Below are 23,396 nucleotides of genomic sequence, written 5' to 3'. Positions count from 1 at the left end.
ACCAAGAACTGGGGGACAGAGGGCCCATCTCAATGCAAATAAACTGAGAAGCAAGGCCATGTAAAACGTGCTCTTTTCTCCATGTAACAACATTTTCATTGTCAAAAGTTTGGTTTTTATGATTCATCTTGCAAAATGACAGCCCAAGTCTGCTCTCTAGTTTGTGTTATCACACTGAGTCATCTGTGACTCAGAGACAGAAAAATGCTGCCACGGGCTCAGAAAACACCTCCTCCTCCACCAGCACCTTACACAACCTCCCTGAAGAAATTATCATTGCTGCTTCTGTTAAAAATTCATTTAATTTGGGAGGCTGAGGTAGGAGAATGGTGTGAACCCAGGAGGCGGAGCTTGCAGTGAGCCGAGATCACGCCACTGCACTCCAGCCTGGGCGACAGAGCGAGACTCCATCTCAAAAAAAAAAAAGCATTTAATTTTTTTACTATAAATGTACGACATGTGCATCATAGAAAATTTAAAGATCACCTGGGTATCCAACAATCAGAGAGAACAAAGTCATACACAGCCGTCCGTTCTTTTACTTGTTTTTACATAGTGTGCATGCATATATGAATATATGTGTATGTATGTCTATGTTTGTGTATATATAAACGTCTTTAAACATCTTTAAGGAAATAAAAACTAAATATTATATGATAAACTTTTCTTAATATACTAGGATTCTAAACTTCCTGAAAAACAATACCCTCCCTAGAGTTCAGGCAATGACCTTCATTATTATGGCCATAGTGTCACTATTATTATAGCCATAATGTTACCATGAGGATTTAAGCCTCAGAGTTATTGATTCTTATCCCCCTTCTTAGCCATGTCAGAGTTGTGCCTAGAAAGCATTCTTGAAAATCCCATGAACTCACCTGTCAAGACAAAATTATAAAACTTGCCACAAACTTTGCCTTTAAGATTAAATGAGGCCAGGCATGGTGGCTCACACCTGTAATCCCAGCATTTTGGGAAGCTGAGGTGGGCAAATTGCTTCAGCCCAGGAGTTCGAAAACAGCCTGGCCAACATGGCAAAACCCTGTCTCTACTAAAATACAAAAATTAGCTGGGTATGGTGTTGTGTGCCTATAATCCCAGTTAGTTGGGAGGCTGAGGCAGGAGAATCGCTTGAACCCGAGAGGCGGAGGTTGCAGTGAGCCGAAATCATGACACTGCACTCCAGCCTGAGCAACAGAGCAAGACCCCACCGCAAAAAAAATAAATAAATAAATAACATAAAACAAAGATTAAAAGAGACAAGTCATCTTCCTGACATGAAGAAAGCCCTCAGTCCACTGGGACTCTTATGGAAATCACTAGATTCCTGGTTAAAGGCATTTGGAGCTGGGAACCCAGGCATTGCCATTTACCTCTGTATGACCTTGAGCAAGTTATACATCCTCTGAGCTTCTATTTCATCATCTTAAAAATAGGGGCAACAATACCAACTTCACAAGTGGTGAGTCAGTTTTAAAATATCACATGGAAAACACTCAGCTGCATCTCCTGGAACTCAGTATAGCAGCCATAAGACACTCAGTAATAAAATTACATTTAAAAGGCTAAGACTATCAGCTCTTGAAATTACAGGTCCCCACCTTGTCCAGCACCTTGCACAGCACAGATGCCCAGTATTATCAATATTATCAAATATTATCAAATGACATCTCACTGATTTGGACACATTGTGGGAAGGGTCTGTGTGACGTACCACCAACTAAAGCATTTCCAAGTCTATGCAGGAACTCCTAAAATAATGAAGCTAGCAGAATGCCTGCAACTCCATAAATATCATCTCTTTTCTCAAGGAGGAGAACCAAGTTGCTTGAGTGTGACCTCAAAGAGGATCAGCTTTAATCAAAATATAGTCTCAATACTGTTAGGGTAACCACCTTAGCAATATTAGCCTTCAATTATAAGAGATACAAATAGACACTTTGAACAGTTGCACATTTTAGTCTTCAAAGGAGCGAAACATCTATTTCTTTGTGTCTTCTTTCCTTCCTTTACTTATCTGCTTTTAAACAACAAAAGAAAGATCAAGATTCTGTGTGGAATTATTAGTAACCAATGATAATGAAATCACTGGGAGTTTATGGTACCATAAATCAGTTCTCTAACATATATCCACATGTCTAAAATAATGTTTGCTCAATGATAGCAGAAACCATATCTGGCACATAGTAGGCATTCAAAAAGTATGTGTTAAATGAAAAAATGCATGAAGCCCAGAGAGCAAAGATTATTGATGTGAAGTTCTTGGAAGTGCTCTAGAGCATCTATAAACTACCTGAAAGTATATACACTACTGCATGTGAATATTAGTATGTATGTGCCCATGTGGATTTTTTTTTTTGGTGGGGGGGTTTAATTGCATGAGATTCTCATCTGTGTTGATTATATTTTTTAGAAGTTATGAGCCCTTGCTTTGCAGCTGCCACTATGTTGCCCTTGCCTGCATAAACACAAAACCCCTGCATTCTTTGTTAATGAACGGGTTCTCAAGTGTTTACTCTTAGACAAGTATTATAGAATCCTTCTCCGGCTTATTTGGGATAGAAATTAGTATTATGTACCACTGTCATATAACACGTCTTGGAAAACACATGCAAAAATGTTGCCTGGCAGTTTGCAAACCATGCCGAGTTGGAGAAAAGTATACTTGCCAGAAATCATAAATAAATCTCTCTCTCTCTTTTTTTTTTGTTTTTTGTTTTTGTTTTTGTTTTTAAATGGAGTCTCGCTCTGTTACCCAGGCTGGAGTGCAGTGGCATGATCTCAACTCATGCTCATTGCAACCTCCACCTCCCAAGTTCAAGTGACTCTTGAGCCTCAGCCTCCCAAGAAGCTGGGACTACAGGCATGTACCACCATGTCTGGCTAATTTTTATATTATTAGTAGAAACGGGGTTTCACTATGTTGGTCAGGCTGGTCTCAAACTCCTGACCCTAAGTGATCCCCCTGCCTCGGCCTCTCAAAGTGCTGGGATTACAGGTGTGAGCCACCACGCCTGGCCAGAAATAAAAATCTTAATTTGGAGATAGAACAAAAGAGATGGTCACTATCATAGTATCTTTATTTGTCCATATCATTCTAAGACATAAAAAAGTGACTCAATTGAAATATAAAGGTCCGAGTTCTGTAAATGCACATACCAAAAATTCAAAAAAGACCCACAAAGCTGAAACACAGAACAGATGTGAAGATGACGAGAGTATTCAGGTGTGACCTGCCCAAACATCCCTAATAAACATAATAGTAGCAATGATAATAATAACAGCAATGGTGATACCATAATTTATAGCTATAACCCTTGAGTATAATCAAAGCACTTTTCACATAGATGTATGAGGCTGATACAATGACTGCCATTTCATAGACTGTGACATGAAGACTCAGAGAAGTTAAAGTCTTGTCCATGCCACACAGTTATTGAATAGGAAGGCTGAGGTATAACCACACATCTCCCACTTCTAAATGCTGTGTTTTGTTCAACATTTTACTTTAGATCACAGAATAAATGTTAGGCCTTAATCCTTCCCAGTTTATGGATATGTTGTTAATTATTCACTGAAATCCAGAAAAATCAAGGTGCTAGAGAACACCAATTCATTATTTTCTCTACTGCTGTGGAATTCATGTGTTGGTGGGTGGGGTAAGTTGGTACAAAGGAAACATCAAGGGCAGTAGCCAAATAAGAAACTTGGCCTTAGAGTCCTTTGAAGCTATTTTAAAAAGTAAAATGTTATGTTAAGAGCTATGTGGTGTATCTCTCTGTGTATGTAATTATTATTCTATTGATTTATTGCACACATGTCAGAGTGTCTGGGCATTTGCACAAGTTCAAACAAACCAACCAAAGAGCCATGCCACATAGCCGCAAACCGAGACAACTTGCCTCCTATACCTCACCCCACCCTTCATCCTACCAACTCCCAAATGCAAATTCCCTGCTAGCAAAACCTTCTTTACAGAGATGAACCGTTAAGCCATGACATCTGTCATTTATACTATTCTAAAAGAGCAGCCAAAGCCAGTTGACAGCACAGATATAGCAGGACACTCCCCATTATAAAGAGAGCCCCCTTCTGTTTTGGCAAGAACTTTCAGGAATGACTCAGGAATCAAAAAGCTATATCACATGTAACCTCCTTTGAGGATGAGCACCATATCTTTTTTTTTTTTTTAACCTTTTATTTTAGGTTCACGGGTACATGTGCATGTTTGTTGTATAGGTAAATTGTGTTTCACAGGTTTGGTGTACAGATTATTTCATATGAATTTAAATTCCGATTTTTCATTGTAGGGCATAATGAAATACAACATAGCGCATCTTCTGAATACTCACCCACTAACACACCACACAGCAGGGAGAAAGACTCTTATTTACCTCTGCTATCCCAAAGAGTGGGGAAATCACTTTATTCTATCCTGCGGCCAAAAATCCTCTGCCCATAATCCAACAATTAGAGCAATTTCAACCTAAATTGCTCCCCCTAAGAGACAGATGTAATTAGATAAGTTTCTCCTCTGTTTCCATGTACAAAGAGATCTTATAAGAAAAAAACAAGGCAAAAGAAAATTCCTCAGCCATTTCCAGCTGATAAAAGCAGTAATCTCATACTTGCAACTTCAAAGCAGAAGACTTAGAAAATCATCTCACTTTCTCTGCGCATAGAGAATAATTTCTTTCTACTTCAAAGCACCATCTCTTTATTTGGTGATTTTAATTATTGAACATGGGACGGAAGCTATCCACATAATGTCACCACTGTCTTTTTCATGAAATATGTATAAGTCTAATTTGGACTACATTAATTTGAGAGAGGTAAAATACAGGGAGGGGAATGAGAAAGGAAAGAGGACAAGGAATACAGCCTCCATCAGTGTAAGATAGTGAGAAGAAAAGCCTTTCTGACCTGGCTCCTCATTCATTTTCTCTGGAGAGGAACCATCAAGAAAACTGACTGCTGGTTTGGGCAAGCAGACTGCCTTGCTTCTCAAATTCTCTTCTACCCAACAACACATAGCAACACAATTATACTAACTTTACCGGTAATCCTGGTGTTATTGACAAAATATGGGTACAAGCAGTTGCTTTTTGAATAATACAGTGAAGAAAAATGAGTGCTCTAGAACAGCTGTCAGCAAACTATCTTTCTCCATTTAGGGTACCACAGCCAGAGAGAAGACTAGCTGGGCATTCCAATGCCCACTCAATCCTCTTCCCACAAAATCACAATGCCAGAAACTGGCAAACTTCCTGTAAAAAGCCAGACAGTAAATATTTTCAGCTTTGTGGGCCATACAATATCTATTGCAACTGCTCGACTCTGCTGTTGTAGCACAAAAGCAGCCAAAGACAACATGTAGATGAATGGGTATGGCTGTGTTCCAATAATACTTTATTTACAAAAGCAGGCACAGGGCCAGATCTGGCCCACAAGCCATAGTTTTGGTTGACCCCCATTTGAGACAAGTACTAGATGGTAGAAATGTTCTCTAGCTGTGCTGTCTAATACAGTAGCCACTAGCCACATGTAACTGTTAGTACTTGATATGTGGCTAATGTGACTATAGAACTACATTTTAAATTTCACTGGATTTTAATTAATTTTAGTTTAAATAGCCACATGTGGCTACAGTCTTAACACAATTCTAGATAGATACTATTCACTGCTGCCTCCTCAAAGGAGATAGAAGCCAACTTCCAATTTATAGTATAGATTAAATGTTGGCCTTAAAAAATAAAATACCCATACCTTTGCATTCACAGTGGAACTATACACAACTGAAAATGGTATTTCTTTTTTTTTTTTTTTTGAGACGAAGTCTCACTCTGTCACCCAGGCTGGAGTGCAGTGGCGCGATCTCTGCTCACTGCAAGCTCTGCCTCCTGGATTCATGCTATTCTCCTGTCTCAGCCTCCCGAGTAGCTGGGACTACAGGCACCTGCCACCACACCTGGCTAATTTTCTGTATTTTTTAGTAGAGACTGGGTTTCACCGTGTTTGCCAGGATGGTCTGGATCTCCTGACCTTGTGATCCACCGGCATCAGCCTCCCAAAGTGTTGGGATTACAGGCGTGAGCCACTACGCCCAGCCTGAAAATGGTATTTCTTAAATGTGAAATATCTACATCACTGAGACCAAGGTGATTGTTTCAAATTGAAGCAATCGGGTAGCTGCCTATCAGCCAATGGTCAAATGTATAGGGGCTGAGTCAGGTTCATGCTAAGACCTATCCAATCCAGAAAGTATTTTCTTCCACCTCTGGACACTGTCCTGCACCTTGACTGAGAGCACAGACCTACTCAACAGTCCCATTAACTGCTAAGGCCAATCCAAACCTCCCCACAGATGCTAAAATATATACATGCAAAGACACAGCTCAAAGAGCCCAAGAGAGAGCATGCATGTTGATTAGAATGCCTTCTAAAGTAATGCACACAGCACAGTGCCTCAACACAAAATCAAGATTCACCACATTTTTCCCTATTGCCTGCTGTATTTGATAACTATTTTATTTACACAATAACTAGCTTGTGTTTTGCATTTCTTAGCAGACCCAAAGATGTAATCCAAGGAGGAAAAGCAAGGAAATAGGATAGGAACATATTTTTGTTGTTCTTCTAAGCATGAATAAGAGATAACAAACCAATATTTCCTTTGAGAAACTCACACAATATCAACTTTCTTCAATAGGTAAAAGAAATTGAAGATACTCCTTAGTAAATAAGAACCCTTTGGAAACATGGGTGCCAGAAGGGGAACCCATACAGAGGATGCACAGCAAAGCAAGGCAGGTGACATTCCAGTTATTTTATGATTTTTGATAAAATGAAATCATTCTAGATCCAAGCCCTTAACTGTGGTTACCAAATCTAAAATGATCCGAAGTATGAAAAAAAGAAATTCCAAGTGTGAACCAAACACCTTTGGTGGCACAACTTGACGCAAACTGACAAGAGTCTAATTATAGTCTTTATTTATCCTACTTAGTGTAAGAAATTTTTTTAATGCAAAAACATTCATGTGTTTGCTTATGGGGTGTTGCTACAACTTCACTTGCAGTGTTACACAATCTATACAATGCATCTCGCCTTTCTGAAAGCCCAACAAATATGAATTTCAAAATACATCTGGCCCCAAGGGTTAGGATAAAGGGTCTTCGGAGGAAAGTTGTTCAGGTAGGGCAATTTCTATCAATTCAATGTCTCTGCTGTCTAGAATCCTAAGACAGTGCCTTACCTCAGTCTGAAGGATGGCAGCCCTCTGTTCTTTGGCAGTAAGTGACTCTTTGAGCACTTCAATGTGTTGCTTGCAATCTGAATTTTGATTGCTGAGGGTTTCAAGCTTTGTTTGTAAGGCAAGAAGTTCCGACTCTTTCTTTGAAAGTTCCTGCTTCAGCTGATCAATCTGCAAAACAACAATAAAATTGCAAGAAATTAGAAATTGCTGCCCCTACACTTTACATTGGACAACTACTGATTTCCTTCCATTTCAGCAGCCAGTGATCAATAATCCAACAAGGCAGGCCATGAATTTGCTTTAAAAAGATGGCCTTGGGAATCACACAGTCTTTGAGTTCTGGAGGAAAATCTGTAAAGGTCACTGAGAGTATAGGAAACAGGAATGGAAAGGTCAGCAGACTGCCCTCCATCCCACTGTGGACCAAATTTCACAACAGAATGAAGCCTTCCCAGCCAAACCTACTCATCTGTGAAACCACCAAGTATATTGCCACCATGGTCCTGAGGAGAGTCAACAAGGATCTAACATGGGTAATTAAACCAAGGCATTAACTCCACAGTGCAAATAATCATTCAAGGGCATCATTTGACAAAAGAATCCTAAAAAACAAGTAAGCATTGGGGATCTTCTTTTTGCTTACATTAAATATTGAGAAGATATAAAAAGAAAATAAAATATACCTAAGGTATGAGGAAAAATGACCCAAAAAATCCATCATTCAATTCACCAAAAAAGATCACTAGAATTACCCATGTTATCCCATTTCTTTTTTTTTTTTTATTATACTTTAAGTTTTAGGGTACATGTGCACAACGTGCAGGTTAGTTACATATGTATACATATGTCATGTTGGTGTGCTGCACCCATTAACTCGTTATTTACATTAGGTATATCTCCTAACGCTATCCCTCCCCCCTCCCCTCACCCCACAACAGGCCCTGGTGTATGATGTTCCCCTTCCTGTGTCCATGTGTTCTCATTGTTCAATTCCCACCTATGAGTGAGAACATGTGGTGTTTGGTTTTTTGTCCTTGTGATAGTTTGCTGAGAGTGACGGTTTCCAGCTTCATCCATGTCCCTACAAAGGACATGAACTCATCATTTTTTATGGCTGCATAGTATTCCATGGTGTATATGTGCCACATTTTCTTAATCCAGTCTATCATTGTTGGACATTTGGGTTGGTTCCAAGTCTTTGCTATTGTGAACAGTGCCACAATAAACATATGTGTGCATGTGTCTTTATAGCAGCATGATTTATAGTCCTTTGGGTATACACCCAGTAATAGGATGGCTGGGTCAAATGGTATTTCTAGTTCTAGATCCCTGAGGAATCGCCACACTGACTTCCACAAGGGTTGAACTAGTTTACAGTCCCACCAACAGTGTAAAAGTGTTCCTATTTCTCCACATCCTCTCCAGCAGCTGTTGTTTCCTGACTTTTTAATGATCGCCATTCTAACTGGTGTGAGATGGTATCTCATTGTGGTTTTGATTTGCATTTCTCTGATGGCCAGTGATGATGAGCATTTTTTCATGTGTCTTTTGGCTGCATAAATGTCTTCTTTTGAGAAGTGTCTGTTCATATCCTTCGCCCACTTTTTGATGGGGTTGTCTGTTTTTTTCTTGTAAATTTGTTTGAGTTCTTTGGAGATTCTGGATATTAGCCGTTTGTCAGATGAGTAGATTGCAAATATTTTCTCCCATTCTGTAGGTTGCCTGTTCATTCTGAAGGTAGTTTCTTTTGCTGTGCAGAAGCTCTTTAGTTTAATTAGATTCCATTTGTCAATTTTGGCTTTTGTTGCCATTGCTTTTGGTGTTTTAGACATGAAGTCCTTGCCCATGCTTATGTCCTAAATGGTATTGCCTAGGTTTTCTTCTAGGGTTTTTATGGTTTTGGGTCTAACGTGTAAGTCTTTAATCCATCTTGAATTAATTTTTATATAAGATGTAAGGAAGGGATCCAGTTTCAGCTTTCTACATATGGCTAGCCAGTTTTCCCAGCACCATTTATTAAATAGGGAATCATTTACCCATTTCTTGTTTTTGTCAGGTTTGTCAAAGATCAGATGGTTGTAAATATGTGGCATTACGTCCTATCCCATTTCTATCTCCTCTCCCCATTTGGAAATAATTACCACCCCAAATTTTGTGTTTATTATTTCTTTGCTTGTCTTTTAGGCTGATCATATATGTTTGCATCCATAAATATATATTATTTGGTTTTGCATGTTTTTAAACTTTATTCGGGCTACAATTTTTTTTCCTACTTTGCTTTTTTTCCTACTCAATCTTATATCCTGGAGATTAAATCACAATGTTGTACATAGAGTTCATTCATTTTCACTGAAGTAGAGTATTCCATTGTAAGACTTCACCACAATTTATCTGCCCACTCTGCTGTTGACAGAAATTTGGGTTTGTTCTTAGGTTTTTTGCTACTATAGACAATGCTATTCTGAACATGCTTATACATATAACCTAGTTCACATAGCAATAATATTCTCGAATGTCTATCTAAGATTTAAATTGCTGATCCGCATAGCATATTCAGCTTCAATTTCACTGGATAAAACAAAAATATATGGCTCACACCTGTAATCCCAGCACTTTGGGAGGCCAAGGCAGGCGGATCACAAGGTCAGGAGTTCGAGACCAGCCTGGCCAATATGGTGAAACCCTGTCTCCACTAAAAATACAAAAATTAGCCAGGCGTGGCGGCAGGCGCCTATATTCCCAGCTACTTGGGAGGCTGAGGCAGGAGAACCACTTGAACCCGAGAGGCAGAGGTTGCAGTGAGCCGAGATCACACCACTGCCCTCCAGCCTGGGTGACAGAGGGAGGCTCCACTCAAAAAACAAAAACAAAAAAATGTTTTCCAAAACAGTTCTATTTATTTACATGATCACAAGCACCTTGCGAGTATGCCAATCACTCCACCTCTTTACCAATAACTTATGTCACCGGTCTTTTACACTTTTGCCAATTTGATATGCGTTGTGCAGGTAGATGATCTGCAGAGACATCATCTACCAATTCCTTCATTCCTTTCTACTTGTACACAAATGTTGTTCCTCACAACTAGAGCTGAAGTTTATTTACCCTCTTCTCGAACCTGGGCTGGACTGTGACTTCCTTCTGCCAACCGAATGCAGCAAAATAATCAGTATACCCGTTGTAGTGCTAGCCTACAGGGAGACTGGCAGCTTCTGCTTCTACCCACTGGAAGCCAGCCACCATGTTCTAGAAGCTCAACCACCCTGTGACCACCATGGTGTGAAGAAGACCATACCAGACATACGGACAGGCCATGCAGAAAGACAGGGAGGCCTGGTGGTCATGGTGGCCCCTTTGTCTTGTTTCAGGCCTCAAAGGGAAGAATTTCAATGTTTCATCATTATATTTTGTGTCTGCATTTTTTTTTATAGACATTTTATTAGGCTTCGCATTATTACAACAATGCCAAAAGTATTTTTTAATCATTAGTGAATGTTTAACATTACCAAACATTTTTTTTCTGTATCTCATGGTTTATCGCCATTTTTCAACTTTCATATGTTATTGTAATGAATTGCATTAATGAAATTTTTAACATTAATCTCCCCTGGCATTACTATGAAAAACTCCACTCAGTCATTACATATTTTTTATATGTTACTGGATTCAGCTTGCTAATATTTTGTAAGGATCTTTTATTTATGTTTATGACTGGGATTGGTTTATAATTTTCCTATCCTATGCTGTCGTTGTCAGGTTTTAATATTAATATAGGCTTCCAAATGAAGTAGGAAGTGTTCCTTCCTTTAATGTGTCTGGAAATGGTTTCTGTGAAATTGGAATTTTTTTTACACTAATGTTCATTAGAAATCACCAGCAAAACCATTCACAGCTGTTATTTTCTTTTTCCAAAGAACATTACTTACTAATCCACTTTTAATGGTTATAGGAATATTCATGTTTCTAATTAGTTGAGTCAGTGTTCATACATTTTTTTCCCCAGAGAATTTTTTGTTTCATCTAAATTTTCACACTTATTTGCAGGAAATGTCTACAAAACCCACTTATCTTTATATCAATAGTATTTATGATTATGTCTTCCTTTTCATTTCTAATATTCTACATTATTAACCTCTCTTTTTTTAAGTTTTATTTTAGCTTTAACCACTCTTTTTCCTGATGAATCTTAGTAGATGCATGTCAAGTTAAGTATTCTAATCAAGGAACCAATTTTGGCTATATTGATTATGCAATTACACTTTTATTTTCTGTTTCATTCATGTCTGCTGCTTTTAAATATTTCCTTCCTTCTACTTTCTTTGGGCTTATTCTATTATTTTTCCTAATTTTTTAAGTTGGATGCTTATCATACTAATTTTCAGCCTTGTTTCATTCCTAAGATAATCCTTCAGACTACAAGTCTTGATTTGGCTATCTTTAAATTTGCTTGGTTTCTTATAGTCTCTTGTTCTTTATTCATTTTTCAATCTCTTATTTATTTAAACATATTAAACACACATTAATATTTCATAGTCTTTTTCTTATAATTCCAACTTTTGAAGTCTTTGCTTTCTGATTCTGCTATTTATTCTTTCTACTAGCTATCACTTATGGTGGCCTGTTTTCTTGCAGATTTTGTGATTTTTCTCCTTTTTTTGGTACTGTATACTAGTTTTTTTTTTTTTTGGAACTTTATCTGAAAAAATACTTTAAGGCCTATGTGGTCCTTTAGAGAATTTGCCTCTGACAATACCTGGGGACACTACCAACCAAGAATGTAGCTGCTTTCAGCTACATTCTCTACCTGAAGTTTTTAGATCATCTTGCACAGCACATCCATGTAAGAGCCAGCTGTGTTTATGGATTCTGATAACAAATTTTTTCATCTTTTACTTGGCTCAAAGCTTTAAAACAGAAAATCTTCCCTGGAGTCCCCTGGTCTAAGTGTGAGGAGGGGGAATAGGGTAAGGTTATTTTTAGTTTGCCTCTGCACTAGCAGTATAGCTGTCTGATATCCCAGCTTCATGTGATGGTGGTAATAGGGTTCCTACTATCCCTCATCTTAAGTAGGCCCAGACTTGTCTCTTTTCTTCAGTGTCCTTGTGGCTATGAAAACCAGAGCTCAAGTTCATCCATCTGAAAATTGCTAACAAGAATAAATAACCTGATATGGATTGGCTGTGTCCCCACCCAAATCTCATCTTGAATTGTAGCTCCCATAATTCCCACATGTCATGGGAGGGACCCAGCAGGAGGTAATTGAACCATGGGGGTGGGGCCAGTCTTTCCCATGCTATTCTCATGATAGTGAATAAGTCTCATGAGATCTGATGGTTTCATAAAGGGCAGTTCCCTTGCATACACTCTCTTGCCTGCTGCCATGTAAGACATGACTTTGCTCCTCATTTGCCTTCCACCATGATGGTGAGGCCTCCCCAGCCATGTGGAACTGTGAGTTCATTAAATCTCTTTCCTTTATAAATTACCTAGTCCTGGGTATGTCTTTATTAGCAGCATGAGAACAGACTAATACACAACCCATGCTCTACTTATCACACAGGCTTCCTGCTATCACTTAGCTTTGACTCTTGAGGTTCTTTCTTACTCAAGAGCTCATAAGTACATTTTAAAATATATGTTTAAAAATATATTTCATTCAGTATTTTTTGTTGTTTTCAGCAAGAAAACTGACATAAACAATAACAAGCTACTGACAATACCGGCTGAGCATGAACAGGAGTGAGACTCCCATGTTCAGAAGGGTTCAGGTTGCACAACTTAGTAGAAAGGTTGATATGAATGGAAATCCCATTTGCAAGAAGTCAGACTATGTCAGGGAACAAATAAGCTTCATCTTGCTAGCCAAATCTAAAGGATTGGTATTGGCTAAACAAAAAAATTGTCTTGAGAAGGATCCTAAGTATGCTTAAATATTCACTGGGAAAGAATCATGACTGCTTATCAATGTGCCTCAGGTATATGTGAGCAAGTGAGCACTGCTCAGATATGTGCAGTTTCTGAAACACATTATTTCTTTATAATTTAATGAATCATGAGTGTGTGGTCGTTTTTATGTGGAACAAAAGTAAGACGTTCTCTCTCATACATATCAAGAATATAGTATAAATAAAAACAGGGAAAATCAGAATTAGGATTATCTAAAATGATAAAAGATATTAAAATCTGTTATGATCAACACTCTTCTCAGGGGGGTATGGCTCCAAATTATATCCAGTTGTAGCTGACAGCACAGTTTATAGTTGATTCCACATACGAAACTGATTCATCTGAAATTAACACTCAAAAACTTTCAACTCTACACACCTAAGCAAAGATGATGTCTATAGTGAAAAAACCAATTTGTGCTAACTTCCACAAATACCACAGTAGAAAGCTAGTGTGGGGTTTGGGGTATTGAGAGGGAAATGAAAAGGAAATCAACTGGATATAGACAATAGGGTTTAGTCAGGAGGAAGGGCATGGCAGCGTCTACATACACCTCCTTTAGTCAATAAAAATAGATTGATAATGATAAAACTATTTCAGCCTATAAATATTAAATAGGCAGTGGCTCTAAACAGCTTTCAGATATTGCTGCCATAAGGTAAATTTTAAATAAATATTTATGTAGACAGCAACAGAGAAAAGCTTTTCTAAGGGGAACATAGTTACAGGGTAAAAAAAAATCATATTCTCCCATAAAAATATGCCTTTTGCTTCTTTTACAGCCATAAATTCCATAAAAATGGAAAGTGATGCAATCGAACATACATGAGAACTGAGGCCAGGGAAGGTCTGTCTCTGTGACGGCCAGAAGAAAAGCCAATCGGAATTACTTCACATGCTTTATATGAAGTCCATGTGGACATCAGGCACACTTCATCCCGTCTGAAAATTCTTCCCCCACTTACGTCTGTGACACAAACTACACCCTGAAAAAAACACTCTGCCAACGAAAACAGCTTCTTTTTCACTGCAGATATGGCCTTTATGTCTAGAAAGTGATATGCTTACTATCATGCAGTTTGGGTTAGGAGGTTTGTAATCTATCAGAGGTTTATAAGAAAATGTGTTACAAATTCAGAATAAAGGAGGAGATCTAAGACAGCAGATCGGCATCTTTGGCAAACACTGGAAACAGAGGGAGCAGCTAATATAGAAATACTGGAATGAGTAGATGAAAAATGTGTTAGACTAGGAACAAAGCTTCGTACAGAAAGGAAATGCCATTATTCTTTCCCTACCAGAAAAACAATTATGTATTTGGTATGTTCCATTCTCTGAGGCTAAATAGAGCTCTTGAAAGTATTTCATGCTTTCTGTGGCCTCCGAGATTCAGCTCTCACAGTTTGATTCCTCTAACCCTTCAGTGTTGGGGTAGGAATTGGAGTTTCCAACAGACGAAAGTTACACATCTGAGATCTCCCAGAGGCTCAGTTCTCAGAGACAATGTCCATGTGCCAAAGGACTTGCAAGATGCCAGGATTTCTACCCCAGCTAACTATGTTTTCTATTCCTGCCTTTGCACCAGCTGAGTTTTGCAACCCACCTTCTACCTTTCCAAAAATGTTATATCATGGTTTTTCTAAGATGTCATGTTTGTAAAAGCAATTCAGGCATTCACTGATACTTAATTTAATCAAAGAACTTTCAAGAGACCCTACCAATTCCAACTACCTGCTCTGGATCAAAATGGAAGTGCACACCCTTCCATGTGCCTATTTAAAATACTTTATTTCCCTCCAATCTACATAATTTATTCATTTTAATAAGTAATGCAAGCAGTATTCCCAGGCTTAAATGAGTAATCACACTCATCACTCAAAGTAGAATTGGGCTGGGTGTGGTGGCTCACATCTGTAATCCCAGCACTTTGGGAGGCTGAGGCAGGCAGATCACTTGAGATCAGGAGTTTGAGACCAGCCTGACCAACATGGTGAAACCCCATCTCTACCAAAAAAATACAAAAAATAGCTGGCATGGTGGTGCGCACCTGTAATCCCAGCTACTCAGGACGCTGGGGTGAGATAATTGGTTGAACCTGGGAGGTGGAGGCTGCAGTGAGCCGAGATCGCACCACTGCACCCCAGCCTGGGTGACAGAGTGAGATCCTGTCTCAAAACAAGGAAACAAAAAAAACCAATTAAGGGAATTAAGAAAAGTAAGTAATTAATGATAGGAAACAATAGCAATAAATGTTATAGTTCAATCCAATAAGAATATTCTTTCAATGGAGAAAATATTAAAAACTGACCCTTACTAGTACTTTTTAGCTAATTTTTAACAGTAAAAGAGGTATCCACATGACATAAGAATTCATTTTATTTGTATTTCCTAGAAATCCACTTTTCCCATTAGTCAAGTTAAATATAACACTTATTGTTATGATTATTATTTGGTTATACTTCTTCAATAACAATGTTCATCATTATAAGCTAGATTTTTGGGCCAGGTACTTTAACCACACTATTTCATTTTAATCTTATTTAGTCCATCTGAACCATCCTGTAAGGTTGGTGCTGTCGCCCCTATTTTATATAAGAAAGGGTGGTCAAGTGACTTTGGTCACTCCTCAAGCCACTCCCTATGCAGCTGGCAAAGGCAGGCTGGAGACTTGCTGGAGTCTGCTTTCATCTTCAGCCTGCACTCTTTCCGCCTCACTCCACTACTTTTCTCAAACATTCTTCTGACCTGACCACTTCTGGAACCATTAAAAGTAACTAGCCATTAAAAGTTAAATCTAACTCAAGAATTGATGGTCTCTCAGACAAACGTGGGCTAATAAAGGTCATGACTTGCTGAAGATCATATAAATGTTTTATTCACCTGGACAGAGTCCATGATGAGGGGCAGAGTTTGCAAATTTCATGACATTTTCAGCTGTAGAAGTGGCTTGAACAATCTCCCATTGTGGAATAACAGAGTCAGGGGAAAAGTTTAAGCCAAAACAATAATTTCCCCCAAACTTCTTGAGTTCACTCATATCTGTGCCTCTGGTCTTCATTCCCAGAACGATTTGGGCACTGTCTTCAGGTCACTCTAGTACTGTGCTTGCCGAACCTCGGCTTAACTCTCTGAGAGGGAGGGACTGCAAGAAAGAAACCAGAGGAAGGACTGAGCAGGGAAACTTATCCTAAATTTTGAGGCAGTCCCTGGTTACATTCAAATCCACTGGACAGTCCCCTCATATCTCCACTCCTTGATCCACGTTTTCAGCACAATCTCAACATCTAGTTAGAGATGGAAAGTTGACAGAAGTATGAATAGTTTTGTGTTTTTTCCTTGTGTATACATGCATGCATACACACACACACACACACACACACACACACACACACACACGTTGTGATGAAGTAAACGCTAGATAAATATAATTTCCTCCCTATAATTTGCAAACTCAGCAAGGAGTATGCACATATTTCACAACCGATGAAAATCATTTAAACATTTTTCTCTCCTCTCCCACTGCTTTCTCACAGAGGTCTGCATTACTCTAACTCTGCTGCATTTCATAAAGCAACAAACAAGATTAAAACCTAGAACAAGAGAACAGGCATATTTAAGAGCAAGTGGTAGAAAAAGAAAAAAGAAAAAAAAATTTTTTAATTGGTGTAATTATTTTCAGAAGCAAAATGATTTAAACAGAGGAACAGATAAAAGCATCTCACAGTCTCAAAAGACCTATTTGAGCTATTCATAAATTTAATAATTATGCATATGTAAAAATAATAAATATTCAGGTGCTTGGTCCATTTAAAGCACCAAATTTATTTTTGAAAAAATACAATCCAAAATCTTTAAAACTGACAATAACAATATAAACTAATAGAGCAGGTTACTGTAAAATATTTTATAAAGATTCCACGGCAATAGATAACAGTAATAACATCAATACTACTGTCAACAACAATGCCTGCCATTCGATGGATACTTAATCAGACAAGGGACTAAGGGCTTTAAATGAATAATCTCCTGGAATCATCAGACCAACCCAATGATGTAGGTATTTTTCTTATCCCTATTTCATGGATAAAGAAACTGAGGCTTAGGGAAGTTGAATAATTTAACTAAAGGGCAGCATTGGGACTCAAAACTATTTATGTCTTAAACACTATGCTAAAACCAAAATAGCTTAATACCTTTTTTTTTTGAGATGTAGTCTTGCTGTGTCGCCCAGGCTGGAGTGCAGTGGTACCATCTTGGCTCACTGCAACCTCTACCTCCCAGGTTCAAGTGATTCTCCTGACTCAGCCTCCTGAGTAGCTGGGATTACAGGTGCATGTCACCATGCCTGGCTAATTTTTGTGTTTTTTTGTAGAGACAGGGTTTCACCACATTAGCCAGGCTGGTCTCGAACTCCTGACCTCAGCTGATCAGCCTGCCTCAGCCTCCCAACCTAATAACATTTAAATGAGTTAAATTGGCTTGTAATCACAAATATTTTGAGACAATCACATTCTAGGAGAGGCAAGAAATTTGACAATGATAGCAACTTCAAAAAAATAGCAAACTTACGTGATGGTGGAAATTTGGAAGAGAGTGGACTATAAATATGTTAATTCCCAAGGAAGAGGAATACCAAAGGAACTCCTAATTGAAGCCTGAACCTCTCAGTAAGGAGAAATTCCACCAAAGGTTTTCCCTGGTTGCTTTTTGGAATCTATATGTCTGAACTAAAAATCTTCCGCATTCTCCTTTGTTGTCCATATATTAAATAATATCACATAAAGCATATTATATGGGGTATTTGGAAAAAGCACGTATGTAAACTGTAACTTTCTAGTCACATTAAGAACATAAAAGTTTATAACCCTGGACCGTACCTTGGTCTTCATAAACTTGGAGTGACTTTTGTAAACCTCAATTTGTTTGATCTCTTCTTCGCGGTCCTCAGTGTTCAGCACACCATTGGCTTTTAACATCTGGATCTCATCCTCAAGATCCCTTATGTTTCGTTCCAATGAAGCGATTTTTGTGTCCTGTTGGTAAAGAAGAAAAGAAAAATAAAAATAAAGAATAAAAATTATTTTTAAGACCATCAAAACAGAATTTAAGAAAGTAATTTTGGTAGTGCTGTTACATATTAACCATGGTATAGATAGCCCCGAATTTAGGACAATTTATTTTTTTCACAGCTGAGGATCATTTGTGAGATGATAGTTTAAGCTCCCAATCAAGACCATGTGTCAATACAATACAGAGAATTATCTAGATATGTTTGTCTAATATCTGGGAATCCAATTACCAAAGCAACAGTGATAAAAGTAATCTAAGTGTTAAAAAACAAAACAGAACACCATTTAAGTGGACAGATTTTAATCTGGGATATAGTTTACCTGTGTATATTTTTGAATCCACTTATAAACACAAAAACAGTTAGTTTATGTGTATATTTTATGGCTGGTTTTATGAGGCATGTTTGGAATTTGACTCTGAGAGAGAAAGAAATTCAAATCTATTAATGGGAAAAAGGATTCCCAGCTAAAATACAGATGTAAGTGAAACTAAATAACTGAATCTTGACTTGGTATGACTGATACACTAAATATTGAAAATTTATAGTGATTGGAAATAATACATCACAATGTCATAATTTATTTGGCGAGCAGTCAGGTCCCTACGTGACAAAAAACATGACTACCTTGCAGGGCATTTCAACCTATTGATTTATGGAGCCAACAACTAGAAATATTACACTCAGATGTGGAATTAATTGGGAAAAAGTTACCAATGACAGACTCTATACACAAGATAGAGCATTAGAAACAATGCATTAGAAAATAGAGAAGAGAGAGCTCTTATAGGGTAACGAAAACAAAAAAAAAATGACAAAAAATTTTTCCACAACAGTAAGTATTAGGCTTCAATCGGTCTTTGAAATGAAAGTTTGACACATTGAAAACTGACTTCAAGTTTTCTCAGTGTCACATCTGCCTGCCATTTTATTGCACAGAGTTAAGGAGCTCATATTAAATTTGTAACTGAATGCTAATACAGAACAATCTACCAACTTTTTTAACCAATTCATTTTCTCAGAATCAAAAAGACTAAGAATTCCAAAAGTAAAGACAATGAATAGGTTATTCTATTTATAAGTAACTCATTTTTAAAAACCTTGCAACAAACGTGTCTGTCCTGATTTTGTGGCTATTGTCTACTTTATTTCCCTATAATCTATGCCCAATGGTATATCTCCTATGGCAATATAGTAATTATCATTGTTATTATCATTAACATTGTCATCATGTTAAAAGGAGGAAAAGGAGGAGCAGTAAATTTATGCAACTCTATTATGTACCAAGAACTGAGTGCTCTAAGTTCCGTAGACACTTTTATTAATTCTCAGAAAAACTTCAAGAAGATGAAATAAAAAGATTTTGAAAATTCCAAGATTATTAGGAAATGGAACATTCTGTAGTATTTCATTTGCCTTTAAAAATAAAACCTATTGTATTTTTTCAGTGTAAAAGCAATATACTTTGAATTCATAGAAAATGGAGAAAACCTCTCATCCTACTGTCTAGAAATAACTACCATTAATGTTTTCATGTATATTCTTCCAGTATTTTTCTATTTAGATGCCATTTCTGGAAATACTGTATACTACCAGTTTAAATTTTGAAAAGTGTTATGGACTGAATGTTGAGTTCCCCAGAAATATATATGTTGAAGTTCTAACCCTCAACATGATGGTATTTGGAGATGGGGCCTTTGGTGGGTAATTAGGATTAGATGAGGCTAGGAGAGTAGGGCCCTCAGAATGGGATTAGAGCCCTTATAAGAAGAGACACCAGGAAGCTGCTCACTCTCCCTCTCTCTACCAAGAAAGGACACGGGGAGAAGGCAGCTATCTATAAGCCAGGAAGAGAGCCCTCACCAGAACCTTATCATGCTGGCACCCTAATCTCGGCCTTCTAGCCTCCAGAACTGTAAGAAAAACAAATCTCCATTATTGAAGTCACCCAGTCTATAGAGCTATGAGAACTCCACAGATAAAAAGAAAGGCGGCCGGGCATGGTGGCTCACACCTGTAATCCCAGTACTTTGGGAGGCCGAGGTGAGTGGATCACCTGAGGTAGGGAGATCGAGACCAGCCTGACCAACCAACATGGAGAAACCCCGTCTCTACTAAAAATACAAAATTAGCCGGGGGTGGATGCGCATGGCTGTAATCTCAACCACTCAGGATGCTGAATCAGAAGAATTGCTCGAACCCAGGAGGCAGAGTTGGAGGTGAGCCGAGATCGCGCCACTGCACTCCAGCCTGGGCAACAAAAGTGAAACTCCGTCTCAAAAAAAAAAAAAGAAAGGCAATAATGTCTCAAAAAAAAAAAAAAGGCAATAATGGAAGTGCTATGGAAAAAGAACTTCTAGAACTTCATAAGAGACTTTCCAAATAAATAAGAGTCATTTTGAATCAACACGTTTCAGGCTATAAAATCAAGAAAGACTCATTAAACAAAAATTGAAAACCTATATAGATAATTATGATTATTCATAATTCCGCCACTCATATATACCCACTATTAACATTTGTATTCATTCCTATGAAAGCCTTAAGATTATATTTTCACCTTAAAACATACAAAAAGTTATTTCAATTAAAACTCTAATCAATATGATATAGATTTTTTCTCTCTATTGAGATACAAATTGGCTGTTGATGAGATTTACAAATACCCAAGTGCAATATTTAAGCATTTACAAATAGATAAGTACAATCTTTATAAGAACTGAACTGTAAAGTAAGTGTGAAGGTAAGGGCTAATATCCCAGCTCTTCCTATATAAAATTTCCTAGGATTTTCAACTCAAATCTAAGTGACCATAAAATGTATATGTATGTATACATATATATATACCTATATAAATATATGTGTAGGTGAGTATGTCTGTGTGGCACAATACACTTTGATGTCTTCACATCTTAGACCTTAATTTTTTCGTAACACTTGGTGGAATTCCAATGCCCAATCATGGAGGCAAGAGGAGACGACTCTGCTTCCTCACAAGCCTCAGTTTTCCTCTCAGTAAACTCCTGAGGCTTTAGTGAGCAAGGACTACAACTGACAACTTCTAAATGGCTTAGATGGAACTTTTCACTGGACTCAAGAATTACATACTGCTAAAGAAAGATCAGAACTGGGTTGAGATAGAAAGTTTCTTAACACAGCAAACCTTTTTGACATCTTAAGTTAAAATTTCACCAAATGGTGAAACATTTTGAAAATGTTTTTACTTTTATTAGTTTTCTCAAATTAAGCAACACTCTTCTTTCTTCTCAGAAACTTTTTTCTTCTCTGGCTCTGTTGCCCAAGCTAGAGTGCAGTGGTGTGATCTCAGCTCACTGCAACCTCCGCCTCTCAGGTTCAAGCAATTTTCATGCCTCAGCCTCCCGAGTAGCTGGGATTACCAGCCTGCACCATCATGTACAACTAATTTTTGTATTTTTAGTAGTGATGGGGTTTCACCATGTTGGCCAGGCTAGTTTCGAACTCCTGACCTCAAGTGATCCACCCACCTCAGCCTCCCAAAGTGCTGGGATTAAAAGTGTGAACCACTGTGCCCAGCCTATATTTCTGTTCTTATATAAAAAGTCAATTTCAAGGGCAACAGAGCTCATATCTCACATCATGAGCACAGAGAAAAGTAGGTAGGAGAATATCATTAGGATTCAAAGGAAAACTGATACAAAAAATACAGATATATCAGACGGTTTTGGGTTGTGCCCAAGGAGATATTCAAAATGCCAAACCAGAGAAGGACTGAGGGAATATAAGCATGAAAATAAAAAGCAAGCAAAATGGCTGGCATGTCTACCGCTTCTCAACTGCATCAGTCCAAAGAATTTAGAGGGAAGGAATTTTATCATTTTCTTTTTTAAAAATCGCTAACACTAAGATACATGACTAAAACCTAATCTATGTAAGGAGGACTATGGAAGTCCATATCAAGTCCTGATATGGCTGAATGTGACATATGGATGTTGAGATACTAAATGCACATGGCTCAGAAACTCGACGCGCTAATCTGGAATAGAGAAAAAAAATACATAAATGAAGACATATGTTGTAACTTCCAGAAAAGTGGAGTTTCAGAAAGTAAAGCAACATTTTACGTCCTAATTGCCAAAGAGCTTTCTTCATCTGAACATTTTTACGAGTTATTTATGACTGATATTTTAAAACAATATATGTAGTGATTTTCAAACACATATCTTGATTATATTTCACAAATAAACAAGCTCTAGAAGCAGATAATTGTGGGCCTTCCTTAGAGATGGGGAAAGTGAAATACAATATAGAGTAGTTTTCCCAAAGTTCACAGAACCCAAATGCTCCATGAAAAGGGGGTTGCAGGGTCAAGTATGTTTGAGAAATGCTTGTTAGGAATTTTCAATGAGCATTAACATGAATGGCTCCTGAAAGTCCTGAAGCAAAATATTCTATTTAATTTTATTTATCACAGTATTACCGCCTCTAGAAGTCAATTCCTGAAAAAAAAATTTAGGCCTGTAATGATCACATTAAGCTCTGGGTAATATTACTAAATTGAAGAGTCAAAACAATAATTTGGATTCTTCAAGGGAAAACTTGCCACAATCACCCCCAATTTAAAATGAAGGGGGGGGTGGCACTAAATATCTAGATCAGCCTGTCAGCTTCTGTCACTCAAAAGTGGTTTACTGAGCTCCTATTCTAAGCCCAGCACTTAAGACGACATCAGTGAAAGAACAGACGTGGACCCCCATACTCCTAGAACTTAGCACCTCACATCTCAGGCAATATTTTTCAAATAGTCTTGAGATAGAGCAACCATGAAATTGTTTTGTCTTTATATTTTGGTTATGGATTGTAAAGATGTAGAAAAAAATTTTCAGGGAAAAAATAAACATCTAAACAATGCTTCCTTCAGTTAGGAAAAAAGATCTCAATTGAGTATCTCTTTTCAATCATTTCTTTCTACACATTCAAAAAATAATACTTATAAAAATTTGATGCATAAATTGCAGATCATAGCTTCTACTTAAAGATTCATACCCAAGATTATTTTACATCTACCATCTCAAAAAATGCAAAATAGGTATTTGATAGGCAACTAATAAATAAAACACTGGAATTGAACCCCAGAAGCCATTTACC

The 23,396-nt window shown here is 37.7% G+C and overlaps 1 protein-coding gene across 3 annotated transcripts in view; it reads right to left on the bottom strand.

Annotated features, from left to right (window-relative positions):
* The window catches only part of ERC2 (ELKS/RAB6-interacting/CAST family member 2), a 975,821-nt gene that overhangs the window by 634,375 nt on the left and 318,050 nt on the right, over positions 1–23,396 (bottom strand). For all 3 annotated transcript variants that reach the window (XM_054482044.1, XM_054482045.1, XM_054482046.2), the window contains 2 exons: positions 18,079–18,234; positions 7,256–7,423 (listed from right to left, as the gene is read on the bottom strand). In XM_054482044.1, the coding sequence (XP_054338019.1) occupies positions 7,256–7,423; positions 18,079–18,234 (324 nt within the window). The remainder of the gene's footprint in view (positions 1–7,255; positions 7,424–18,078; positions 18,235–23,396) is intronic.

Source organism: Pongo pygmaeus, chromosome 2 (genome assembly GCF_028885625.2).
Source record: "Pongo pygmaeus isolate AG05252 chromosome 2, NHGRI_mPonPyg2-v2.0_pri, whole genome shotgun sequence".
In the NCBI taxonomy this organism is placed as follows: Eukaryota; Metazoa; Chordata; class Mammalia; order Primates; family Hominidae; genus Pongo; species Pongo pygmaeus.
Note: the sequence above shows the minus strand (reverse complement) of the source record. Positions and strands in the feature narration are given on the sequence as shown.